The 23,324-nt window shown below is 42.0% G+C and overlaps 1 protein-coding gene and 1 long non-coding RNA gene across 11 annotated transcripts in view; one reads left to right on the top strand and one right to left on the bottom strand.

Moving 5' to 3' along the window:
* The window catches only part of QKI (QKI, KH domain containing RNA binding), a 107,248-nt gene extending 95,967 nt beyond the window's left edge, over positions 1-11,281 (bottom strand). For 6 of the 10 annotated variants that reach the window (XM_053382353.1, XM_053382352.1, XM_053382354.1 and 3 more), the window contains exon 1: positions 10,299-11,281. In XM_053382353.1, coding sequence (XP_053238328.1) covers positions 10,299-10,440 — 142 coding nt within the window. In that variant the 5' untranslated portion in view covers positions 10,441-11,281. Of the gene's footprint in view, positions 1-7,249; positions 7,365-10,298 lie in introns of those variants that run through there. The other 4 variants (XM_053382360.1, XM_053382358.1, XM_053382355.1 and 1 more) reach the window with 4 other exon arrangements.
* A 1,292-nt stretch (positions 11,282-12,573) lies between these two features.
* LOC128410728 (uncharacterized) lies at positions 12,574-22,731 on the top strand. The gene is made up of 2 exons (XR_008329592.1): positions 12,574-13,289; positions 21,748-22,731. It is a non-coding gene; the product is annotated as an uncharacterized LOC128410728 (long non-coding RNA).
* The last annotated feature ends 593 nt before the right edge of the window (positions 22,732-23,324 follow it).

Genomic DNA, 23,324 nt, shown 5'->3' with positions numbered 1-23,324 from the left:
GAGAACTCTCACCCAATACTGGAACCAGCAAGGTCAGCTGCATCTGCCCCTGTCACGTTGAAAGCAACAGGTACCACAACAGAACAAACTGCTGCAGTGTTCAGTGACTCCTGTAAAGCCCTCAGTTACAAGGGGGGGGGGACAGTAGCAGCCACAGCTGTTCTTACAACAGTCCCCTTGTTACTCAACCCTTTGTGTTGGTTCAGCATAACTGAAGTAACACACCTCTCCATATCCTTGAAACTAAACTTGAAACCTGCAAGGGCAAGAGGGTCACCCTAAACCTGCCTGGGCTTTTGACACAGTCAGAGTACTTCCAAAGCTGAGTGTGTCGCCAAAAGTAATATGCAACATGTCCCCTGGATAAGGGGATGTTTCAGTGGCAAGCCCCAATTTTAGCTCATTACCAAGACTTGTATAATCAAACTAAAATACTCCAAAAGGATTACTCCAAACTTGGATGTCATTCACAACCATAGTATAGCCTTTAGCATCCAAGGAGAACTAGGCAATAATCCTCATTTATTAAGTTAGCAGCACCATCCTGTGTGCATGTTTTGCCTAAATGTTTCACTGAGTTCAGTGGCTTTTATAGAATAAACAAAGCATCTAGGTAGTGAACATAACACTTGCATAGAAATATTTTACCAACAATGGGACAGTGATACACAATAACCAACTGTTGTATTCATCAGAATATGCTGTGTAAATATAAGATTCTTAAAGTACCAATGCGGCTTGCTTAATAATAATAAGAAAGGAGTTCCGCATCCTAGACACAGACACCTGTGTCATATAGACAAGATGAACATCATGTGGTATCGTTAAAAGTGACTTTCTGGCTAAACCCAATGATAAGGCAGGAATATGGGGCAATGCAGTCCCTCAAGTAAACTGGTTCCAACCTGTTCACAACTTTATATAATATGATTTTAGCCACCATATTTTAAGTACGTCTACTGCTTAACATCAGAGTTAATAAGCAAAGAGTGCATACCAGAAAAAAATAAACCTATATATATTACACAATAGGAACCTCCAAACTGACTCAAACCACTTCTGGGGTAACAGAAGGCTCACTGAGAAGATTAGTTCATACTGCGGCACAATAACTATTAACTATAGTGAGTATTATTATCGCCATGACAGAAAAAGTAGGCAACATCACAGAAAGAAGTGCCTAAAATCAAGAGAGCAAATCAATAGCACCTTACCTATTAACACTGAACAGGCTGACAATGCCACAGTATTTTTTTACCAATCGCCACAAAATAGTTGTGAACACACACACAGGGTGGACTGCAGTTATTTGAAAACACTGTCTGGACTGAACTAGATATGGAAATTAAAGAAAAAAGGGTTAGTGTGGAAGCAATCCTTCGAAGCAGATGAGCACCTTAATGTCAAACATAGAAGTGCACTCTTAATCAAAGTCAGCATGCACAATCTTTTTGCCCTCTCCCCAGACCCTGAAACAGTGCCCCTGACTCTGAATGCTGAAGTACTGAGGTAAGATTCTACTTGCAGCAGTTGACCTATAAGCAAATGCATCATTGCACAGACATTCAGATTAACTTTCTCAACACCAGAAGTTTCAAAGAATCGGCTACATCTTTCAGATTCTACTTGAAGTCCACAATTATGTGTCTGTTGTAACAATTATACATTAATACAAGTAACTGTTACATATTGTCATACCACTTGCATCTAATCCTGCATTGTCTGGTATTTTGTATTTCCCATTTCTGCATTGAAAGCAACACAACTAAGAACTAAATGGCTGGGCTATTTGCTTCATTCCCAATACTGTACACTCAACTTTTTAAAAGTAGTCTGCTATGTGCTGCATGGTAGACTGTCATTAAAAAAAAAACCAAAAAAGCCCACGTCGCCTTACAGTTTAGTACAGTGGACCCTCGGGTTATGTTTCCTTCGGGTAACGTAACTTTCCGTTTGTGAACGCGGCAAACCCGGAAGTGTATACTTCCGGGTTTGCCCCGCACACGTGCGCAGAAGCGGCGCCTCTAGGTACAGACTTTTTGGGGTATGTACAGACCCCCGGAACGAATTAAGTTCATACCCGGAGAGTCCACTGTAGTTCTTTCAATCCCAGTCAAAAGCCTGCAGTACATGAAAGAAGAGGCTTATTGTTATTGTTACCAGCACTGTTTCTTCAGCTGTTCCTTCACTGTTATACTCCAACCACTTCCACCTCATGCAACAGAGCGACAGGACGCTTAACCTATGAAAGCTCTTGAAAAAACGACTCTTTTTCACTCCACAACCAAACACTGTGACATCAAACTGGGAGGTGCAACATTTCAAGTGTAAGGCCTTTAAGCCTTCTACACAAGCTAGAAGCAGCTGTAATGACATCATATATTTTTACACATATTCTACAAAGTAGAACTATATTTGATATTTCAACAGGACAAACAAAATTAATGTATGTGTTGGAAGCAGCAAACATAAAAGTTACTCAAGAAAATTTTGAAGGCCTTCATATACTGCAAATTTAGCATTTTGTTACCACTTGCACATATAGAGAACATGAAAATTAATGGACGATCTAGAACAACAGGCAAGTAAACTGAAACAGAAGTTTGCATGTTTCACCCTCAGAATTTGAATATTTGGGTAAGGGAAGCTGAGATTCAAAGTATGCAGTATGATGTTTACAAATCTGACTATACCCTCTAAACTGCCACCCCCCCCTCAATAAGCAATGCATTTTATATTAATGGCAATGTCCTATAGCCATTCTACGCTATAAATAAAAACAATTTTGTATGTTTGATTGCACCTTTTATTTGCTTGCCTGTGTCAGTGTTTCTTTTCATAACTTCATCAAGGAGTTTTAAATTATCAGCTTCCTGCTTCAATACAACTAATGTAGTGTATTAGATTCATCACCAATAGCCTCTCTTACACACAGAACTATTGTATTTCTTACTCTAACAGTACACCCAACATACAAATTGGACTTAATGAAGTAGTTCAAAGCCATGTCTTTCAACTGAATTTTCAAAATTACAATCATATTCCAGATTTGTATCACTGAAGTATAAACAAATTTCAAAAAGGGTACCACATGTAAAGTCTCAATGAAAAGTTGTCAACCTAAATGGACTTTATATTATTTCAGAAAAACAGCAAATACATGAGTTTTAAGGAAGAAACATATTCCAGTCACAATAAGGTGTCAGGATGACCAAGCAGGTTAGAATATAATGGGCCTGACTGAGCTCCCAAATATCAAATTTCATGCTTTCTTAATGATACAGCAGCTATGCTGGTCACAGAATGATAACTAGTATGCAAATATAAAATTTTCTTATTTGAAAGCATAGCATAATAATGCATACTGACATGAAATTTGAAATACAATTCTGTATTTTAATAATTTTCAATTACATATTTATAAACCACTTTAAAAACAGAAAAGCTGAACAAAGCCACACAGTTAATTGCAAGTCTAACTTTCAAACACAACTCTTACATCCTATTGTTTGAATAGTGAGAGCATTTAAAATACTAGCCACATTAAAATTTTGCATCAGAATTCTAGCATAGTCATTTAACTGTAACATGCACATACAAAATTCTTCATTAATGTAATCACACTTCTCTAGATAAAGGGTGTTTCTTCCATTTAACAATTATATCAAATATTTCTTCTCAATTTAGGAAAAGCATTAGCACAGGATAAGCCATTTAGGGAAAGCATAACCACTCTGTGAATATTGTTTAAGAACAGGTAAGTACAAAAATAAAAAAATAACATGTATGCCTCATAGAATGTTTGCATGCATCTGGCAAATTACTCTATACATCAAGCAGCCTGAATTTATAATGTATAACACTGGTAACTAGAGGAGCAAGTCTAACTTTCAAACACAACTCTTACATCCTATTTAAATCCCACACATTTCTTTAAACAGAATGTAATAAAGAGAAATACTGTAAATGCAGGAAAGATTCAGTAATGTAGAAGTCAGATCTAGGTAAGTTTGAAAAATGTAATATAGAACAAGACAGATCTAGATAAGTTTGAAAAAATGTAAACAATGTTGTTGTATTTTGTTCCGTCCCAAAATATATGAAAACATTTGTAATTATAAAACATTTTAAGTTTTTTAAAAGTTTTAATTACAAATGTGCTAGCACTGGTTATTTTTGGAGTAGTAAAAATGGCTGCCTATAGCTTGTAGCCAATAGGCCACTAACCTTTCTGGGCCAGGGGGCACCATTTGGAATTCTGAGTAAGTGCTGTGGACACCAGTCACAAAATGGTTGCTATAGGGGCGTGATATAGCACAAAATGGCTGCCACCTTTAAAGAAAATGAGAGAGCCACAAAAAGTGTAGGCATGTCCACCCTCCCATCAACAGAAATGGCACCTTTCTTATCCATTGCTGCACTGACAGAGCTCTTTGCACCTCTCCTATGTTCAGAACACAAAAAGCATGGGTGTCCAGTCCTGGCTTTCAATTGAAACATAGAAATATTTTAGGATACGTGTTCAATACAGAACCCGCTTCCAGTAGAAACAGGATTGAAGCAGGAAGGCAAACAATCTCTCATGTGTTAAAGATTTTTGATGGGCTATTTACCTAGACCTTTCACAGGAGCTATAAGAGGGACTGGCAGACACACTGGCACCCACGAGCACAGTGTGTCATTATAAAATTGTAAAAATATCTGGAAGTGTTTGGAAGCTTGATTGCCTATCATCTTTCTCCCCTCAAAACAAAACTGGAACTCAGTCTCACTTTCTTATAACAGAAAGTGACTAAAATGAGTTATGGCAAATGAAACTCCAGAGTTTTGTAAGGGTCTTGTGCCACTTTAATTAAGAATCCAGTTAATGGTATTTAACAAACTGGTACATAATTCTTTTATTTTGTTTTTGTCTGGTTTTGCTCCTTATAGTGGTTCAAAATCTGAACTCAGCCTAGATAAGGTTGTATTCAACCAAGTTATCCCAAGTCTGTTTGCGCAATTGAACTTCTCTCTATACACATAGCCCAAGCACCCCCAAATCTGCTCTGAAGAGTTAGAAAAACTGCCAGATTTGTCGGGGCACACAGTGGAGGAAAATTTTCGCTCTACAAGCACATAACAGGACAAAATTGTTGGACACTATACACTTAAAGAGGCTTCATACCTCCCTTTCACTGTATTCTTTTTTAAACTTCTGCTGAAGACGGGATGTGAACTGGGAGATATCAAGAAGAGAGGTATTCAAAGTTCTTTAGGGTTTCTTCAAGAACACTTGTTGACTGAACACCAGCTGCAGACCCGACCTTCTGCATGAGTAAGAGGGATCAGAAAGGCTGCCAAACATGCCAGGTGGAGGAAGGGCAGAGACTTTTGTAAAATTCACATGTGCCAAGTATACACACTATCACAGTTTGAGATAATCTATCTGAGAAGGCTGCTACTGTTTATTTCCATGTTTGCCTCCACTGAAGCTTTTGAATAATTTCTACAAAAGACATACATGTTGCTATGCCAAGGTTATAGAAAATTTGGGGGCTACTTCCAGACCACTGATCTTTTCAGAAAAAATTCTCCTGAATGTCCAGTTCTGACAGAGAATATATATGTTTCTGCTTGAAAACAATGCCAAAAGTCCACCCCTCCACTAGCAATATTGGTGGAAAATATCCACAAAGGGTTCCAGAAGAGTCAAGGCCAGAGCTGTACAATATCTGCCTCACTGATCCCAAATGAACAAGAGCAAATACATATTAGGTTAAGTCCGTGAATAGGAAAATTCCAATCATAATTTTAAATTCTGTTTTGCAGGATGGGGGGCTTTGTTATCTCTTGCCTTTATTTATATATTTGAATTGTACTCCTAATTTATTAAAGCTGTAATTTAATCTTCCAATTCAGTTGAAGTTTCTACAGAAAATATTGCATACAAAAAATGAAAACAAAAATCCTACAGAACAAAGTTCCAAGAATACTGTATATGTAAGAGACTGAGCACATACTTCACTATCAATTTAACAAAATCATTTAAGGTTAAAATAGAAGCCAGTTAAAAACAGCATTTTCTCTTAAAATAAGCTTACTAAAGCTTGCTTGGTGGCAAGCTCCATTGAGTTCAATGGAAATTACTTCTTAGTAGACATGCTTAACGCATAGAATTTTGTTGACACACACACACACAAAGAGCACGCTTTAAATAAATAAATACACACACAATTGCTTTATAAATTGAGTTACAGAAAGGTAGCCGTGTTGGTCTGCCATACTCAAAACAAACAAACAAACAAATTTCTTTCCAGTAGCACCTTAAAGACCAACTAAGTTAGTTCTTGGTATGAGCTTTCGTGTGCATGCACACTTCTTCAGATACACTTCCCACCACACTTCTGAGTAATACTCCTCCCCACCCTCTCACTATATATAAGGGTCTGCTGACTTCTGTTTCAGTGTATCTGAAGAAGTGTGCATGCACACGAAAGCTCATACCAAGAACTAACTTAGTTGGTCTTTAAGGTGCTACTGGAAAGAAATTTGTTTGTTTGTTTTTTTTATAAATTGAATAGCTTTAATGTAGTGGGATGGATCCAGACTCAGTGCAATCCTTTGCATATTTTCTCAGAAGCAAGCACTAGTTTGCTAAGTGAAGCTTACTCCCAGATAAATGTGCACAGGATTGCAGCCTATTAGTTCAACATGGGTCTCAGTGAATCAATGGGATCCATGTTAACCTCATCATGGCTTAAACATCCTATTGTTTTCAGGTTAAACGAAGGCTGCAATCTTATTCCAGCTTACCGAGAAGTAAGCCCCCTTAAACTGAATGGTCTTTACATCAGAGTAGACTCTTTAATTACTTGGGATTCAATCTAATATTTGTAATTGGTTTTAAAAAATACAATTCAAATGGCTATTTTTATACTGAATACTCAGAACCAAAAGCATACCAAGTTTGGCCCCAATTTCTGTTCGGAAACCTATGTCTCCACTGTGGAAGGTTGTGTGGATCCAGAATTGGTCTCCACAGTCACCTACGGACACACTTGTTAAGACCATATTCATGGAAGACAATCTTACTCAGCTACGAGTGATCGCCAAAGAAAGAAGATATATACATTATGCGGCAGTAGCATTAGTCATGATGTGAAGGTTAAACATCTTGCTTCTGTGACAGTGCCATTCTGTACTCATTTTAGATTTGTTTGTTTTTTTTAAAAAAATGAACATAGATGTCAATGAAACTTCATCCTACCTGGATATGGGCTTCTAGTAATAATCTCACATAAATGAACTCTGAACATATCTTTGCCGATCTCCAGTTGAAGCGTGATATTTGGCTTGCTCAGCATCATCTTTATTAAATATTTAATCCCCGTGTACTCATAACACAAGGGGAGACAAACAAAAGGAATTCAACAAGTTGCTATTCACATAAAAATAGATACTTTTTCCTTTCTTTAAAAAATGCATACATGACTAAAATTTGTGGCAATACTTTCAGCAGACAATTGCTGGAAACAAAAGGATCTTCTAACCTAAGAAAAGCCCTTCCCTCCACTTCCTACAGGCTCCCATAAACCAATAGAAAAGCAGCTTTATATTTATTAAGTTAATTTACATAACTTTGCTGCTGTTTATAAATAAAACAAAAATCAATGATTTTGAGAATCTACACTATTATTGAAGCTTTATCTCTGTGTACCTTTGAATATGAAAAGGCATACACATGATTAAATGTAGAATATTTTGGACGGTACTGATATTTACCCATACAATCAACTGACCTATAAAAATACAGACGTTATCTGCAGTTTTCCACAAATACGTATAGATTCCATTAGAATGCTCCAAGCCCTAATATTACTAGCTATCTTTTACACTCTTTGAGCTTGCCATAACCGCCAAATACCAATAATAACAGAGGGCGGGAAACAAACTTTCTGCCTCCTGTTCTACAAAACTATCAAATTGCCAGAATGTTTTCTTAGTTTTTGTTAATGTGAATACAATTTAAGAAATCCAGAAGTAAAAACGTTAACTATTTCATGATTAGCAAGCGACTAAACAGCAATTTTAATTACTTCACAGATTTCATTTACTGCACAAACCTTTCTACAATATTTTGAGAAGGGGGTGGGGATTATACCACAATCATAAAACCTAAAGGCACAGTATATGTGAATATGCTTGCTTTAAGTTCAACATCTCACATACTTCTTAAATTTTCTGTTTAAGTTTGCCAATTTTGGCAAAAATGTTTATAAAAGCCTTAAAATCTGCAATCTTTTTTTCCAAAAAGAAAGAACTGGCGCCCCTTAGTGTTCAAATATTAAAACATTTAGATCATTCATTTAATTTGCATGGAACATTTTTTCAACATTCCAGAAAGTTTTCAGCATTTGCAGTTCTTCCACCCAGGAGCCAACACAAACAGGAAAAGGCAGAAAGAATTAAAGGGGCAGCTGAACTTTTGCCTTGAGCTATCCAGAAAGTGATGGGGAGGGGAAGAGGGGAGAAAAATAAGGGAGGGACAAGAAACCGCTTGATTGTTGAATTAGATAACTTTCAGATCTTGTTTTGGACTTGCACAAAACAGGGGAGGGGAGATGCCAGTTCAAAGGCTTCCGAAGTTCCAAGGTTATACCACACTCAAAAGATTCAGTGACCTCACATATTCTTCTTGAAATATCCTTTTGACACCAGAGATGTTCTGCTCTTTTGTTCTTGTGACAAAGTCGCTGTGCCTCCCTTTTCCAGATCAAACTGATGATTCAGTAACTTTTTCAATCCATTGTTATAACTGTGCTCAATTTAGTTACTTTAGAAGCTACTGCTCGAATTCGTATCTTAATTTCATACTACGGAATCTTCCTGAAAAAATGTTAACAATCTGAAGCTACTTCCTAAATAGCATCCTTTCAATGTCTGTCTCATTTATAGTAGTGTTATCCCAACAAGTCAGAAATAAAATTCCAGTTTGTAAATCAACATCCCACAACTATTTACATCAAACAAATGCTTAACAGCGTTTCCAATTCAAGTGTAGACAAACCCTTCAAAGGCCATTTGAAACTATGCATAAACTTTTCTCAACTGGAAAAATAAAATACCCAAAACCATGACTGAAATTAGATGTCAACATCTTTCATATCTAACTACTGAAGTTTTAAACTACCCCCATAAAATTCATAGGACGCCAAAACTCATGATTTCTCGGGACAGGGTTTTGATTTGAGGGAAAGGAATCAGGTTCAGATCCAAGTGAAGTCAACACGTGATTAAAAAATAAGACAAGAGAGCACTGTTTTGCAAAGCCTTTGGGTGTAATCCTCAAGCCATTTGAAAGCATACAATTAGGATTTTTTAAACAAAAAAAAACTTTGAAGTGTGCTAAGAGTTACACCACAGATTACAGTAAAAATTTAGGTCTTAATTCCACAAAAGTGACTTTACAGAGTGGGAGTGGGAACAGGAGGATTAGGTGTATGGCCTGGAACGTGCGGTGGGTATTTAACAACGCCACTGGCGGTTTCGCGTTTTGTTCTTGACACTCGGAGTCGCTTATTCTCCAGTGTAAACTCTTCCAAGGCAAAACCTAGTAAAGTTTGGTCTGTTTACTCACAAACTTGAAGCACAAACTCCTTTTTTGTGACGGAGCAACCACCCAACAGGGGAGGAGAGAGCTAAGCCCTCCAGTCTCAGCAATGGGTTTGCACCACCTCCCTCCCAGTCAAATCTCGACAACAAGAGCGCCCCGTTCCTCATTTCTTCGGGCTGCAAACTCGTTCACAAGTACTTCTATGAATCATGCCACCCGGCCTACTTCGCCTTCGTACTTTTTTTTCTACCGTAATCCTCAGAACTCTCTTTTCCCACCCTTTCCAAAATAAAACAACCTCCTGGGCTCTTTCGCTCCCCTCCCCCCTTCTTTCCCCCCTCAATGAGGCGGCGACGTTTCCCCCTCGCTTAAAAACGCAGCTACGCAGAAAAAATGAGGGAACGCAACAAAGCCACACTTTATTCCCTCCCCGAGCGCCTCGTCCCCAAAGGCCGAAACTTCTGCGAAGGGACTTCCCGCTTCTCTCCCCTTTGTTTACGGGGGAAGGGAAGGCCGAAAGACGCCATTGAAAGGGAGGAGAGTCCCCCCCCCCGATTCGGGACGGGAGAGGGAAGGGCAAAGGGGATCCCGTATAGGGTGTAGAGGCCCAATAGAGAAACAACCGTTTTCCCCTCACAGCCACGGCTAAAAAGAGAGAGTTGCTCTTAATTTTTCGGGGGTGGGGGTGGGGAGGTGAATTTACCTTCGTCCAGCAGCCTCTCGAGGTGGTTGAATATCCCGCAGAAGTTGGGGAGGCTGCTCATGAGCTTCTTGTCGTTCATCAGCTGCATCAGGTAATCGGGGCTCGGCTTGGGCTTCTCCTTGGTTTCCATTTCCCCAACCATATTCCAAGCGCAGGGAGAGAGCGAGCGAGCGCCCGCACCAGCACTCGCCCAACCACCGCACTGGGCGCCCGCCAGGCGGGGAAAGAGACGGGGTGTGTGTTATGTGGGCTTGAAGCGCGAGGGGGGGAGGAGGCCTTTCCCCCCCTAAAACCGGGGGGGGGGGTGAGGAGGAAAACGAGGGAGCGGGGAAAAGGGGGGCGCCGTCAACGAAGAAGCCACCAAAGCACACGCCGCTGGGTCCCGTGCGAGACAGAGAGAGGAGGAAAAAAATAAGAGGGGGAAACTCGGTGACCCCCCCAACCCCTCCGCCTCCACCACAGAGGGCTGCGCCCTAGTCTTCCTCCGCCGCCTTCGCCGCCGTTTCTCCCTGTTTCCAGTCGCCGCTCCCACGGGAAGCCTTTCCTCACAGCGCCGTGCGCCCGCGGCCGGCGCAGTCTCCGGTGTTTCCCTCGCCGCCGCCGCCCGCTTCGCCTCCTCTCACCCGCCGCCGCACACGCAGACGTTGGCCGCGGTTCCTTCTCCTCGGCGCGGCTGCCGCTGCTGCCCCCTGGTCTGTCTCCGCGGCGGGGAAGGGAGGGAGGGAGGCGGGCAGGCAAACGGGGGGCGGGCTTGGCTACTGTTTCGCGAGGACTCCTCTCCGCCGCCGCCGCTTGTAAGGCTGTTCCCGGCCACCGGTGGTGCTGCTTCTGCTGCTGGTGGTGGTGGTGATGATGCCGCCGCCTCGCCTCCCGCTCCGCCTGCCTCCCTCCCCTCCCGCTGGTGCCGTTTGCTTGTGGCTGGCGAGTCTCTGTCCTGCCGCCGCCGCGGTGCCTCCTCCTCTTCTTCCTTCGTCTTTCTCCTCCTCAGTTCGCTCCGGAGTTCGCTTCAGTTCAGCGCTGGCGGCGGCAGTAGCAAGCAAGCAACGGCGGCGGCGGGAAGGGGAGGGCGCGGGGGAGGGGCGGCAGCAGCGAAGGAGGCAGGGGCGGGGCGGCCGTTAATCAGCGAGCGGCGGCGGCGGCGGCGGCAGCGCCACTTGGCGGACTCAGGCCGCCCCGCCCCTACTGAGAGACTTGGGCACTCGCCTGACGAAGAACGGAGCGGAACCCGGCGGGGATGGGTTGCATCCACTTACCGCGCGCCAAAAAGAACGCGGCGGCGCTGCGCACACGGATATGTACACACGCAACGCAATACTGTATATGTGCCTGCTTCAGTGTGACGGGGGCGCGCGCGCGCACGAGCAATCTCGTGCCGCCGCCTTAAGACTACTTTTACGTTCGACATGTATATGAGGGGAGGGGGGGTAAGGTGTTGTTGCTTTTGGCGCGCGTGCGCGTTACCATCGGCTGGCGCCTCTTTCCCCTCCCGAACCACCGCCGAATTTCCACAAAAAATGGTCTGAGCGCACGAGATTAGAAACTCCTTAAAGAAACTCTTGTTACTTCACCGATCTTACGTTGGGGCGGGGCCCGGTCACGTGCCGGTGGCGGGGGGAAGTCCTGGTTGTGTCGCGGTTCTAACTAAGACGCATGCGCCTAGCGGGATACGGATACGCGCGCTCCCTCGCGCGCGCTTTCAATTGTGCCGCGGCCCTGCCCCTCTCCTCGTCTCTCCCCAAGCGTTGGAATGGAATGGGAGGGGCGAGGCTGAATGGAGCCCCGTGCGCCTGCGCAGAGCGAGAAACCAGAGTAATTTTGTTCTATCCCCTTGAAGCGGCACGGGAGAAGAGCGGCTTCTCCGTGGGGGGAAAGGAGCTCGAGGCACACGCGCCCGTTGGCGAACTCTCCTTTGCTCGGCTCACGTTCACTCCCCACCGAGGTAGTGATGCACGTGTCGCCCGCTGGCTCTCCTGACGCGCGGAGCCGTGTCCTTTTGCCACAAGAACGCAGCACCGCCGAGCCAGCCGCTCGTGGCAGCGCGATGCTCGGCAGTTGGCGCGCCTCGCGGCCACCTCAGCCCTCCCGCGCGCTGCTCGCGGGCACCCTCAAGCCCCGCCCCGGTCGTCTCACGCGGGGACTTTCCCCGCACGAGGCTGCCTTTTGCTCCCGGGTCCTGCTGGCCTCTGCCTCGCGGGATCCCTCCCCTCAGGCGCACCTTTCCTTCCCGCCGGGGGAGCGGCAGACTGACGCTGTTTTAACGGTCTCGCCGCGGCCACACGGGGCGAGCATCCTTGTGAATGAGGCGGAGGCAGGAACCTGCGTGTGGCTCGCCTGCCCCCCCCCCCCCACCCAGAGGGCCTCGGCTCCCCCCCTCCATGGGCGCTCTCCTTTGGGGACAAGCCCCGTGCGGAATGCCGCGGGGGTCGCTCCCAAGCCCAGCACGCGCGGGCTGTCTCTTGGTGTCCCTGAAGTCTGGCGTGCCCGGCGGCCGCCGCAGAAAAACACAAGCCGGCCGCGGCTCCGTTGTCTGAATCCCTTAAAAGGGGTGGGGAGTAGGCGCGGACCGTTGCTTTTCCATGCAGGACCGCCCTCTCCCTCCAAGCGCAGAAGCTGTGGCCGTCCTCGCCTTCCTCCCGGCTGTTGCATGCTCGACCAAGGAGGCAACTTGGCATACGAAACGAAGCCCAACACCTGCTGCTTCCCCCCCCCCCCTCTAGGTTTTCAGTGCTTAAACCTCTCCTAAACACCCCCCGCCTCTTTCAGCCAAGGACGGGTGTTACCTGATCCTGCAACTGTCATTGTGGTCCGCGGAATTTGCAAGGCTCCAGACCGCCCTCCCTCCACCCACCCAAACGGGCTGCACGGATTCTCCCTTCTCTTCCCCCACCCGCTTCTCTTTCTCAGGGTTTTCAACGCGTACCGCAACCGCATCGATGCCACAGTTCTCTCTCCTTTTAAATTCACTCCTATTTACATCAAATTTACGTAAATGTGAATGTAAGCAGTATTTCAGAGGGCAGACATTGTCTTTCTTTCGTTGTTCCAAGGTGGATGCCTTTTTTGCTGCTTGTTCAGCCGCAACACACGTGAAACAGATCATACCGAAGTAACCGGATTCTTTTTCTTTTTCAGTCGTCAAACCCACATACTTCTGTCTGTTCATGTGCTACTTTTTTCGGTGTTAACATTCATGTTGGTTCCCTCCTTATATAGTGTATGTTCTACCTCCTCCAAAAAAAATTGCCTTAAAAATAGAATCAATCCCATACACACTTTCATGGAAGTGTTTATTTACTTCTCCGAAGCATTCTGAGAAAATGTACACTGGATCAGACTGCAAGACAGATTTCTATTCTAGGTGAGGCATATTTGAAAAAAATAATTCAGAGGGACTTGCCAAGCACGTGTCCCCTATTTATTCAAAAGCATATTGCACTTTGTTCAAAAAGTCTTGCCCTACAGAAGTGTGCTCAGGTTTAGAGTGTTACTCAGAAATTCCTACTAAAATTGATGTGTAAAACACATTAAGGTAAATATGAGAGAAGTTCTTGTTTGTTTATGCAGTTCTCCATATTTAAACAAAGGGATATTGATAACATTTATTACTTGGCAAAGCTATTTTAAAGAACTGCATTTATACAGTATTATCCTTATGAATGCATCCAATTATTTTGTGAATCAAAATATTATGGTACTTCCCCCAAGAACTGAAGTGAGTACTAGTGCTTTACAGGGCTAATGTCAAATTCAATCAAACATTTGCCCTGAAATTTAGAGGGAAGTTGTGTCAGCTTCTATTAATAATGTTGGTTCTACTAAAGTTATACATACATATATATATATTTGTGTTCCAGTGTAAGGTACTATTTTTCCTTCTTTTTGCATCTGTGCTTAATATATATGATAGAGAAACAAACTTTACAAATGTATAGGCTAAACTTTTAAAATGTTTTCTTTCAACGTGGCTTATTTTCAGATCTAGAAAAAACAGTATCTCGTAGCCCCATCCTAAACATGCTTGCTTAGAGGTATGTTTATAATGGAGCATGGTCTAGCCAGAGATAAGCACTTTAACAAAATCACATGTTAAAACATGTACTACAGGACCAAACTAGATGTGACAGTAGCAGCCACAGCTGGCTATTCATGTCTGCTGCATTTTCATCTAAAACCATGAGGGTCCACTTTTTACAATGAGTGGGACCCGTGGGTGAAAATAACATCCCTACGATTGCTTAACATCACCACCACCCACTCACCCTCCATGACTTCAAACATTGTTTCTTTCCATCATTTCTCACATGTTTTGTGATTGCAGCCAGGCTGGGATAAAAATGTATGTGGCAACAGAGTAAGATGGAGCATTCAGCTCAACTTTTGTTGTAAAACCCACTTTGCATACCCTGTTTTCAGACATGAGCCGTTAGCATGGTGGATCCCATCATGTCTAGTTTGGCCCTTTTTGTTTGTAGCTTTAGAAGTATCTGAAGAGGCCTGAAGCACCAAATAGAAAGTCTTTGAACTGATCCTTCAGAATGCAGCTGATTTAATACAGCTGGGATAGCTCAGCTAGTACAGCATGAGACTCTAAACCTCAGGGTCATGGGATCAAACCCTACGCTGGGAAAAGGATTCCTGCACTGCAGAGGGTTGGACTAGATGACCCTTGTGGCCCCTTCCAACTCTACCATTCTATGATTAGTGTGATCAGTGAAAATTGTTTAGGCTAAAGACCTCTGTCTGTGCCTTGAAATGCACAAGTACTTCTGCAGGCAATCTAAAAGGCATTTGTTTAATCTAGAGTTCTGTTCTTTTTACCCCTCTGTTGCTTTGTTTATGGATCCAATGGCATATTCTTTCACTCTCCTCCATGTGGCTACTCCTCATTTACACATGTGCACAACTTGCCTGCTCTCATGTTCTTTTCAGGAAGATCCTGATGCTTTCATGAGTCTTGTTTAATATTGTCACTAGGCAACTGCTCAAATTGCCATGGGATTAGTCTGTTCTTCCCATTGAAATGGCAACAAAGGGGAGACATAATTCTCCATGTGACCTTGTCACATCAAATCTGGTGATCACACATTCCCTGGGTGTGACCCAATCTCATACCTTTGTTTTGCTAGCTTCCTTCCTTTTCCTACCCTAAAATAGAAAATGGCTCCGGTTTGTAATAATCTTTGCAGAATTTGCCAGCTAGCTGAGACATTAATCGTGTCAAAGTGCAGGTGCCTTGAGGGCCACATTCTGCACCTACCTAGTCTATCATATTCTGTCTTCTTTTAAGTGCTTCTCAAGAGTGCTTTCTTCACTGTTGCAACTCACACAGGGTCACACAAAAAAATAAAAAAGGAACTGTGAGCATTTTCTGGCTTCATTTTGATCATTTCATCTGCCAAAAGTCTATTGACACTCTTGAAACATTCCTCTGACTTACTACAAGTGCTGACCTGATTTTCAGCTTTGTTCCACATTTAGATGGTCAAATTTTTAGCAAATTTTTTGGCAACTCACTTCACACAGGCCGCCAAATAAATCACCTGCTAGTATTCTTTGAAAAATGTTTATTGTTACTGTGTGGAGACTTAAATATAAAAAATTAATTCTATAGAAAAAACATAGTGGCTGTTCTTTTTGGATGAGAAAAGGGAATACAATATATTGCTCATATAACAGAAGAACCAGCTTCTAGAGTTCAAATTTAAATTGAGTGTGTGTTGTGAGGTCCTTCCTGTTTGTTTGCTTTAAGCAAGGGTTTTGTTTGTTGTTTGAATGTATGCCTTTCACATGGTCATCTGTTCACTTACAGAATTAGGAAATTGTTTTAGAAATCCAGTCTCCTGTGTGATAGTAATAAATGTAATTTTATACCACCCATCCCCACCAATTGATGCTTGGGTATATCACAAAATACAATTATCAAATACAGTGAAAAGCCCATTTCTACTTGTTTATTTAAAAAATCTTTGTACCTTATAACATCCTTCAGTTTTATAGTCTCCACCTGATGCCAAAAAAAACCGAGTGTTTTCACTAGTTAGCCTCTACGGCCTTGGCTGGGGAGGGCAGGGTATAAATAAAAATTATTATTATTATTATTAATAATAATAAAGTTCCATAATTCAGGGTATCTTCTCCACAGGCACTTGCTTCAGATGACAGAAGCACCTGAAAAAGATAGCAATGTGCAGACAGGTTAATGCTCCCTCAGGTGCCCAGGTTCCCACACCATGTATTGTTTTAAAGTTTAGCATCAGCGCTTGAATAGTGTTTGGAGATGAACCTGAAGCCAGAGGAGGCAAGTTATATTTCTAATGTTCAGTTCCATTTTTGTTGCCTAGCTGCTGTATTCTGAATGGTGCCATATCAATCTTCAATGGCAGCTCCAAGTACAGAATACTGTAGTACCTAATTTGGAGATTACAAAAACATGTCTTATATATTTTTATCCTGGAAGCATAGCAACTGGTAGGACAAAGGTAAGGTAAGGTAAAGAACCCCTGGACGGTTACGTCCAGTCGAATTCGACTATGGGATACGGTGTTTCCCTCCACTTTTTTGTCATGACTGAACTTCAATTTGTTCACCCACATTGAGGTCATCTGGGCACTAATTCAGGAGAAAGAGAGTTGAATGCTACCTCTCAAAGATTTTATGTAGAAGAGGACAAGATAATCTTGTGGGATGCCATAGCATAAATGCTACAGCATTAAAGAGTATTTCCCCAGCACCATCTTCTTGAATTGGCTCTGCAGGTATTATTATTATTATTATTTATTAATTACTACTTTTACTCTTGCGGGAGGCAGTGGAAGACAGGAGTGCCTGGCGTGCTCTGGTCCATGGGGCATGAAGAGTCAGACACGACTAAATGACTAAACAACAAACTATTACCCATCCTTCACTCCAGGGTCCCATGGTGGCTATCCTCAATATTAAAAATAGTTGAAAGCAACTTAAAATTAGAGAAATAAGGTTGGCCCTACAAATATACATCTCAAGCTAGGGTAAAGGGTTGCATCTTCAGCATTTGCCAAAAGCTGCATAATGATGGTGCCAAATGCAATTCTATGAGAAGTGAGTTCCACAACTTAGGGGCTGCTGAAAACAATGTTCCCTCTTCGGCTCCCCACCCCACCCCACCCCACCCCACCCCAGAGATTTCTAAGGGTGGTGGAACAACCTGAGTTCTTGGCACCTGAGAAATGGAAAGAGAACCACCAGCAAAACACCATGCCATCAACTCCCTGTATAGAAAGCCTGCCCAGAAGGATTCCATGGTTGATAGTATTGAAAGAAACATAGAACTGGGAAATTAGTAGAGATGTACTTCCGATGTGCTTCTCCATCAAGGCAGTTTCCGTGTGAAAAATGGGTCAGAAACCAGAACAAATTGGTTCCAAATAATTGAAGCTTTATTTACAGTGCTCTAGATTTATGTTTTCAGTTAGCCAAGCGCTTGTCATATATACTTTTAGTTCTAGAATGATGTAATCTTGGATTCACGCCACCCCAAATGGCATTGACCCTATTTAGAGGTTTAAGAATATTCATAATGTCCAGGTTCGAGCACTAAATATGTAAGTAACCAAGCAGCTTGGATTTCTCCAGTCATGTGTAAACTGAATCAGAATCAAGAAATCAGCACTCCCATTCTGATTGATCTAGACATATACTGCTTTTTCTGAGAAATGCTGATAGCAGTACTAGGCAAATAAATAGAGTTTATTTCTGTACTGCCTTTTTGCCAAAAAGACCCCCAAGGCAGCAGATGGTTTATGCACAAAAACAAATTTCAAATAAAAAAAATTCAGCTTAGAAAAGTTTAGGACAACAAATACATTTTTTTAAAAAAGACTACAATCAAAATGCATTCATATTCCTGCTAAAGGCAAAGTATAGTTCCCACAAAAATGTCAGGGAGAGCAGGAGAAAACCCTGAGGGAGCTGCTCTTTCTTATTAAGGCCCCAGTCAAGGGGTGGGGCAGACAGATGGAAAATCTTGCCCCTTGGTGGTCCAGCACAATCTCTCCCCTGCATATTCCATGATGATTCAGAAAGTTGTGACTTGTGACCTTGAATACAACTTATGTTGTATGCATGTGTCTGCTACTCCGAGTCCCAACACAAATGAAGAAAGACATCTAGGACTTAACTATAAGTCTCTCTCCATTCATGTTGGACTGCGAGTAACAAAAGCACACAAAATGGTATTCAACTAAGTTTTAATCAGAGTAGACCCACTGAAATTAATGGACCTAGTTAGCCATTTTTCATTCATTTCAGTTTGTCTGATCTGAGCAAAACTTAAGTTGAATATTATCCACAGGGTAAATCCAGACATGCCCTCCTTGGGCAAATGAGTGGACTCCTCGAATCCAACAAGTTCCCAGTGGCAGAAGGGGAAGGGATTATTTCCTCTAAATTTCTCTTGCAGGCCCAAATGCCCCTCCCACTTACAGAAGGTTCTCTTACGTTCCAGAATAGACTTTCAGAAGCAATGGGTTGCATGGAGAAGGGAGAATTCATGAAAATATGTTTTTCAAAATCATCTCCCTTCTGCCAGTGGGAGTGTCATGTAGCAGAACTCCACTGCTCTAAAGTCTGGCTCCTAGTAGTTTTATAAAATCTTTATACTAATACGAACAAAAAAACCATGTATCTTCTCCACTGCATTTGTCAGTTCTCTTTCCATTTTCCATCATGCCAAGAACTTGGATAGTTCCTTCAACAGCTTTGAATTATTTTGAGGTGGTTTCTGTAGTCCCAACACTGCTGAGCAAAATGTTTTCCTGAAATAAAAGAATATGCAATCAGTTGTATCAGCTGAAGAGTGCTCTAGACTTTGTTTTTCTCAAATACCTTATGCTGCATGGCAAACTTCTTTTGAAAATGAGAGGAGTTTCAAAAGCCGTGACATTGGGGTCAGCTATTCAAACAAGGATGGAAGTCCTTTGCATGAATCTTAAGCAGCTCTTTAGATTCCAGCCATTGTACATAGTGACAAAATGAGATTTGCAAAGGCATGTATAACATCACATTCCTACACATATAAAACTCGAAATGCACAAGTACAAGATGGGGCATAATAAGCAAGAAAGCAACACTTCCAGAACGGTTTTAGAATTCTAGCAGATAAAAAACAACACGAGTTAGTGATATAGTGCTGTGGGGAAATGGCCATTGCCATTTAGATTGTATCTATGGACAGGTGACTGCAGAAGTAATAGTACAGCTCTACTGAAAACTGGAAAGGGCTAATTTGGACTACTGTGGTGTGTGTGTCTCCTGCTTTCAGTTCTGATTCAATTTGTCTCCCAGGCAGTAAACATGGAAGTAATAGATTTGAACAAGGGCTGGTCTTCACTTGCACATTCATCACTCGATTGTAACATCAAATACTGAGTTCCTTTGTGTAAATCAACCATTGTGCATTGTCACAAATAGAGTTGACAACCTCTATGGTGACAGTTCACATGCTCAGTTCAGAGTCTTCACATTATTTATTGCTCTATCACAGGAATGTCCAAAGTCCGTTCTGGGGGTCTAATCCGGCCCCTGTGGCAGTTCATTTATCGGGGTCCGGGGTCAAATCCTAAAAAAAGCTCAACAAGTTTGGATGGCCCCCATGCATGTTTACTTCTTCAAATCTGGCTATCTTTGGGGGAAAAATGGGCATCCCTGCTCTATCACATCTGTAGGCCACCCAAGATATTTGTGGCAGCATATAAAGAGTTATTGTGCATATTATCCTCAGAGCAATCCTGCAAGGTAGGTTAGACCAAAAGAAAGTAATTTTTCAGAGAACTTCACAGGCAAGCAAAGTTTTGAACCCTGTTCATCCCAGATTGCAAGAGAAACCCTGCAAATGCTTTTGGGCAATTTGAAAGTTTTGAATATATAGAGCTAAGCCAATTCAGAGTATAACATAAATACAAATTGATGTGTGTGCATTAAGTATGTTTCATGCTTACTATCTGATTTATGCAGTGGCATTATTCTACTGTAGCAAGGCACATATTCTTGGAACAAACCCTCACTAATCCTCTGTGTGAAAGCAGAATATCAGTTCATGTTAATTCTCAAATAAGCATAAGTATTTGTTACTGCCTTTGTTTTCTTGTCAGTACCACAATACGATATAAATCACACGAGCTGTGAGAGAAGAACTACCTGCATTTTTTGTAGTTTTGTTTCATATTATAGATAACAGTCATTTCTAAGTTGTTTTCAAATTGTACTCAAGTTGTACTCATCAGACCATATGATCTAACTTTTACCCCCCCCCCTTCCAGCATTAACTACTAGTGTACAATAATTTCTTAATTTGGACCATTTGGGTTGATGTATGTACAGTACTGGACAAAGATGCCAATTTGTAGAGGAAGGGGATAGCAAGCGGAAAGAGGGGGCATGCAGTAAAGCCAAGCAACTATTCCCAAAATGTAAAGCATTTTACTTTACTTTTTTTTTTTAATGCCCTGCACGATGGGACAAAATACACAGTCCTTTGCCATATTGTCTTTGCAAAGCCTGTCTGTTTGGTCATGCGCAGAAAGCAGCTAGGCAGTGAGAGTGGGATGTATTGACAAGAACAAGATGAATGACCCCCTGGAGACTGCGGGTTTGTATGCTAGTTTCCACCACCTTTTCATCCCTTTGTAACCCATTTTGGTTCACATGCAGATTAATTTTGACCAAGTCCTTACCAAATGCTCCCTTCTTTTCCAGCCACTTAGCTTTGGAAGGTAGACTGGAGAATCTAAATATTTATGAGGTCTTCTCTCTCTCTCTCTCTCTCTCTCTCTCTCTCTCTCTCTCTCTCTCTCTCTCTCTCTCTGGTTTATGATGCACCGTTGTTGAATGTAGAGGAATTACGTTAATGAATGCATGCCTGCACACACAGACACAGAAACCAGGCAAAGGGGGAAAACACACACAAAGCTTTGTCAGCTCTAATGTCGGCTCTTACCAAACAGTTCCCATGGAAAAAGAGAGAGAGAGGCAAACAGATTCAAAATCTTGCCAAGAGAAAAGGTTGTACAAAAGATGAACAAAGTTGCGTCTTTGCTTTCCTTGGCTATAAAAGTGCCTTGTTTCATATCGGGGCGGAGGGTGGGGGGAAGCTGAAATGAAACACATTCATATACAAATTAAAAGTTTGTTTAAAGTGCTGTAACTGATTTGAGCTGCTCAGTAGCACAGAGAGAAGTCTTATATTGTGCTTGGATCAATGCAACCCCGAAACAAAAAGTTAACAAATGGCACAGATCTTGTTTGCTTATCTTCTTGCATACTTTCTTTGTCTCTGAGGATTTTGTATACAAATAAATATCAATTGGACAGGATTGTATGACATATGGTGTATGCTGATGTTCTTTCTTCCCTTGTGCAATGTTTGTGAAACTGGTCCATGCTTGACTAAGGCTGTCATTCTGTATATACTTAGGAACAAGCCTCATGGAACTCAATGGGTCTTACTTCTGAGTAGACATGCATAGGATTGGGCTAGAAGCTCATGCTCTGGACACCTCCTGCCTTGACTACTGCAAGCCTCCTTTCTCAGACTTTCCCTTGTCGTGCATCAAACCTCTCCCTGCCTCAGAACTCCACTGCCAAAAATGATAAACCTTTCTAGTCACTCAAACTATAGGACACTATATTTAACCATATTTAAGTTCAAATACTTAAATTGGCTTCCCATATCACTTATGTCCACAACAAACACCTTCACCTGCAGTCCTGTGAGGCTTCCTGTGTGTATTCTTAGGTAGATGGGGAACAACTTGCAGTAACTAGTCCTGTGTACACAGTTTCTCACCTGAATCAAATGGCTGGAGCTGCTTAGTGGGAAACTACCCCCCCCAAAAAAGAAGGTATTTTCTAATTTGACAGCATAACATGTTTAAATGAGGTCTTCTATCTTTGTATTTTAATTTAAACATTTAATATGGGTTCAAAACCATATATTACAATGAAATCTGCAGAATTTTACACACAGATGAATGCATTTTATTAAAATACTGGAACTGAAATATAGACTGCTTTACTTTATGGCAAAAGACTAATATTTTAAATCTTTAATTGTCACTGTCCTCCCTACCTCCACCCTTTTTATTCTCTGGCCTTCACAAACTTAAGGAGAAGGTGGTACAAATTTTCTCTGTTTCCTTTCACAACAGAGCATAAGGACATGGAATTTTAAAACATGCTGTCTGTGTTAGCATTTTAAAAATGGTTAGGCAATGGCAGAATGTTTGCTTGCTCTTTGAATACAATAGGATTTTTACTATCTAACTCCTATTTATATTTATGTCTGTTGGGATTTCAAAAACAGTTACCCTAATAAATGTGTTCCAGTTTTTATTGTGCTTTGTTTTCAAGTTGTCCAATTTGATATGTAATTGAATCCAATAAAGCGATCTACATTTCATTTGTTCAAAGGCTATCATTTATGTCAGGCTCAATATTGACACTGCCATTTACATTTACATTGCTAGGGACTTTGTGGAATGAAAATTTGCTCCAAGCTAGATCCGATGCAAAATGAACTTACTGTGCAGAGTTTGCTGCACACCAGGGGCCTGCAGTGGAACTATTGCAATGCCTGATAAGTCTGAGCAAGATGGGCAAGAACCATTACAGTGGCCGGGTTCACACATTACACTGAGCCAATGTTAAGCCATAGTTTCTTAAAACAAATCTTGCTTAAAGCACCAGTTGCCCCACAGAGGATTAAAAAAATCAATGTACGTTCACAAGTTGTAAGTAAGGTTTTAAGATGGTGGTGCATCATTTAGCATGTCGGAGTTCAGAGTCTCTGCTGAAAGAAGTCTGCTGATATTAGGAATAAATACTAGTCCGTGACCCCAATGAGAAGCTGAGTATTACAAAAATAAAAATGAATAAGCAGCATGTTTGTTGGGACTATCACAGCAGGGGTAGAACATGGTCCACTGATGGACCACTGGGCAACTTCAGGTGGGCCACCTGATCCTGCTGGTTGCTAAAACTCTTGCAAGGTGT

The sequence above is a fragment of the Podarcis raffonei genome, chromosome 3 (genome assembly GCF_027172205.1).
Source record: "Podarcis raffonei isolate rPodRaf1 chromosome 3, rPodRaf1.pri, whole genome shotgun sequence".
NCBI lineage: Eukaryota > Metazoa > Chordata > Lepidosauria > Squamata > Lacertidae > Podarcis > Podarcis raffonei.
This window is presented reverse-complemented; position numbering and strand designations above follow the sequence as displayed.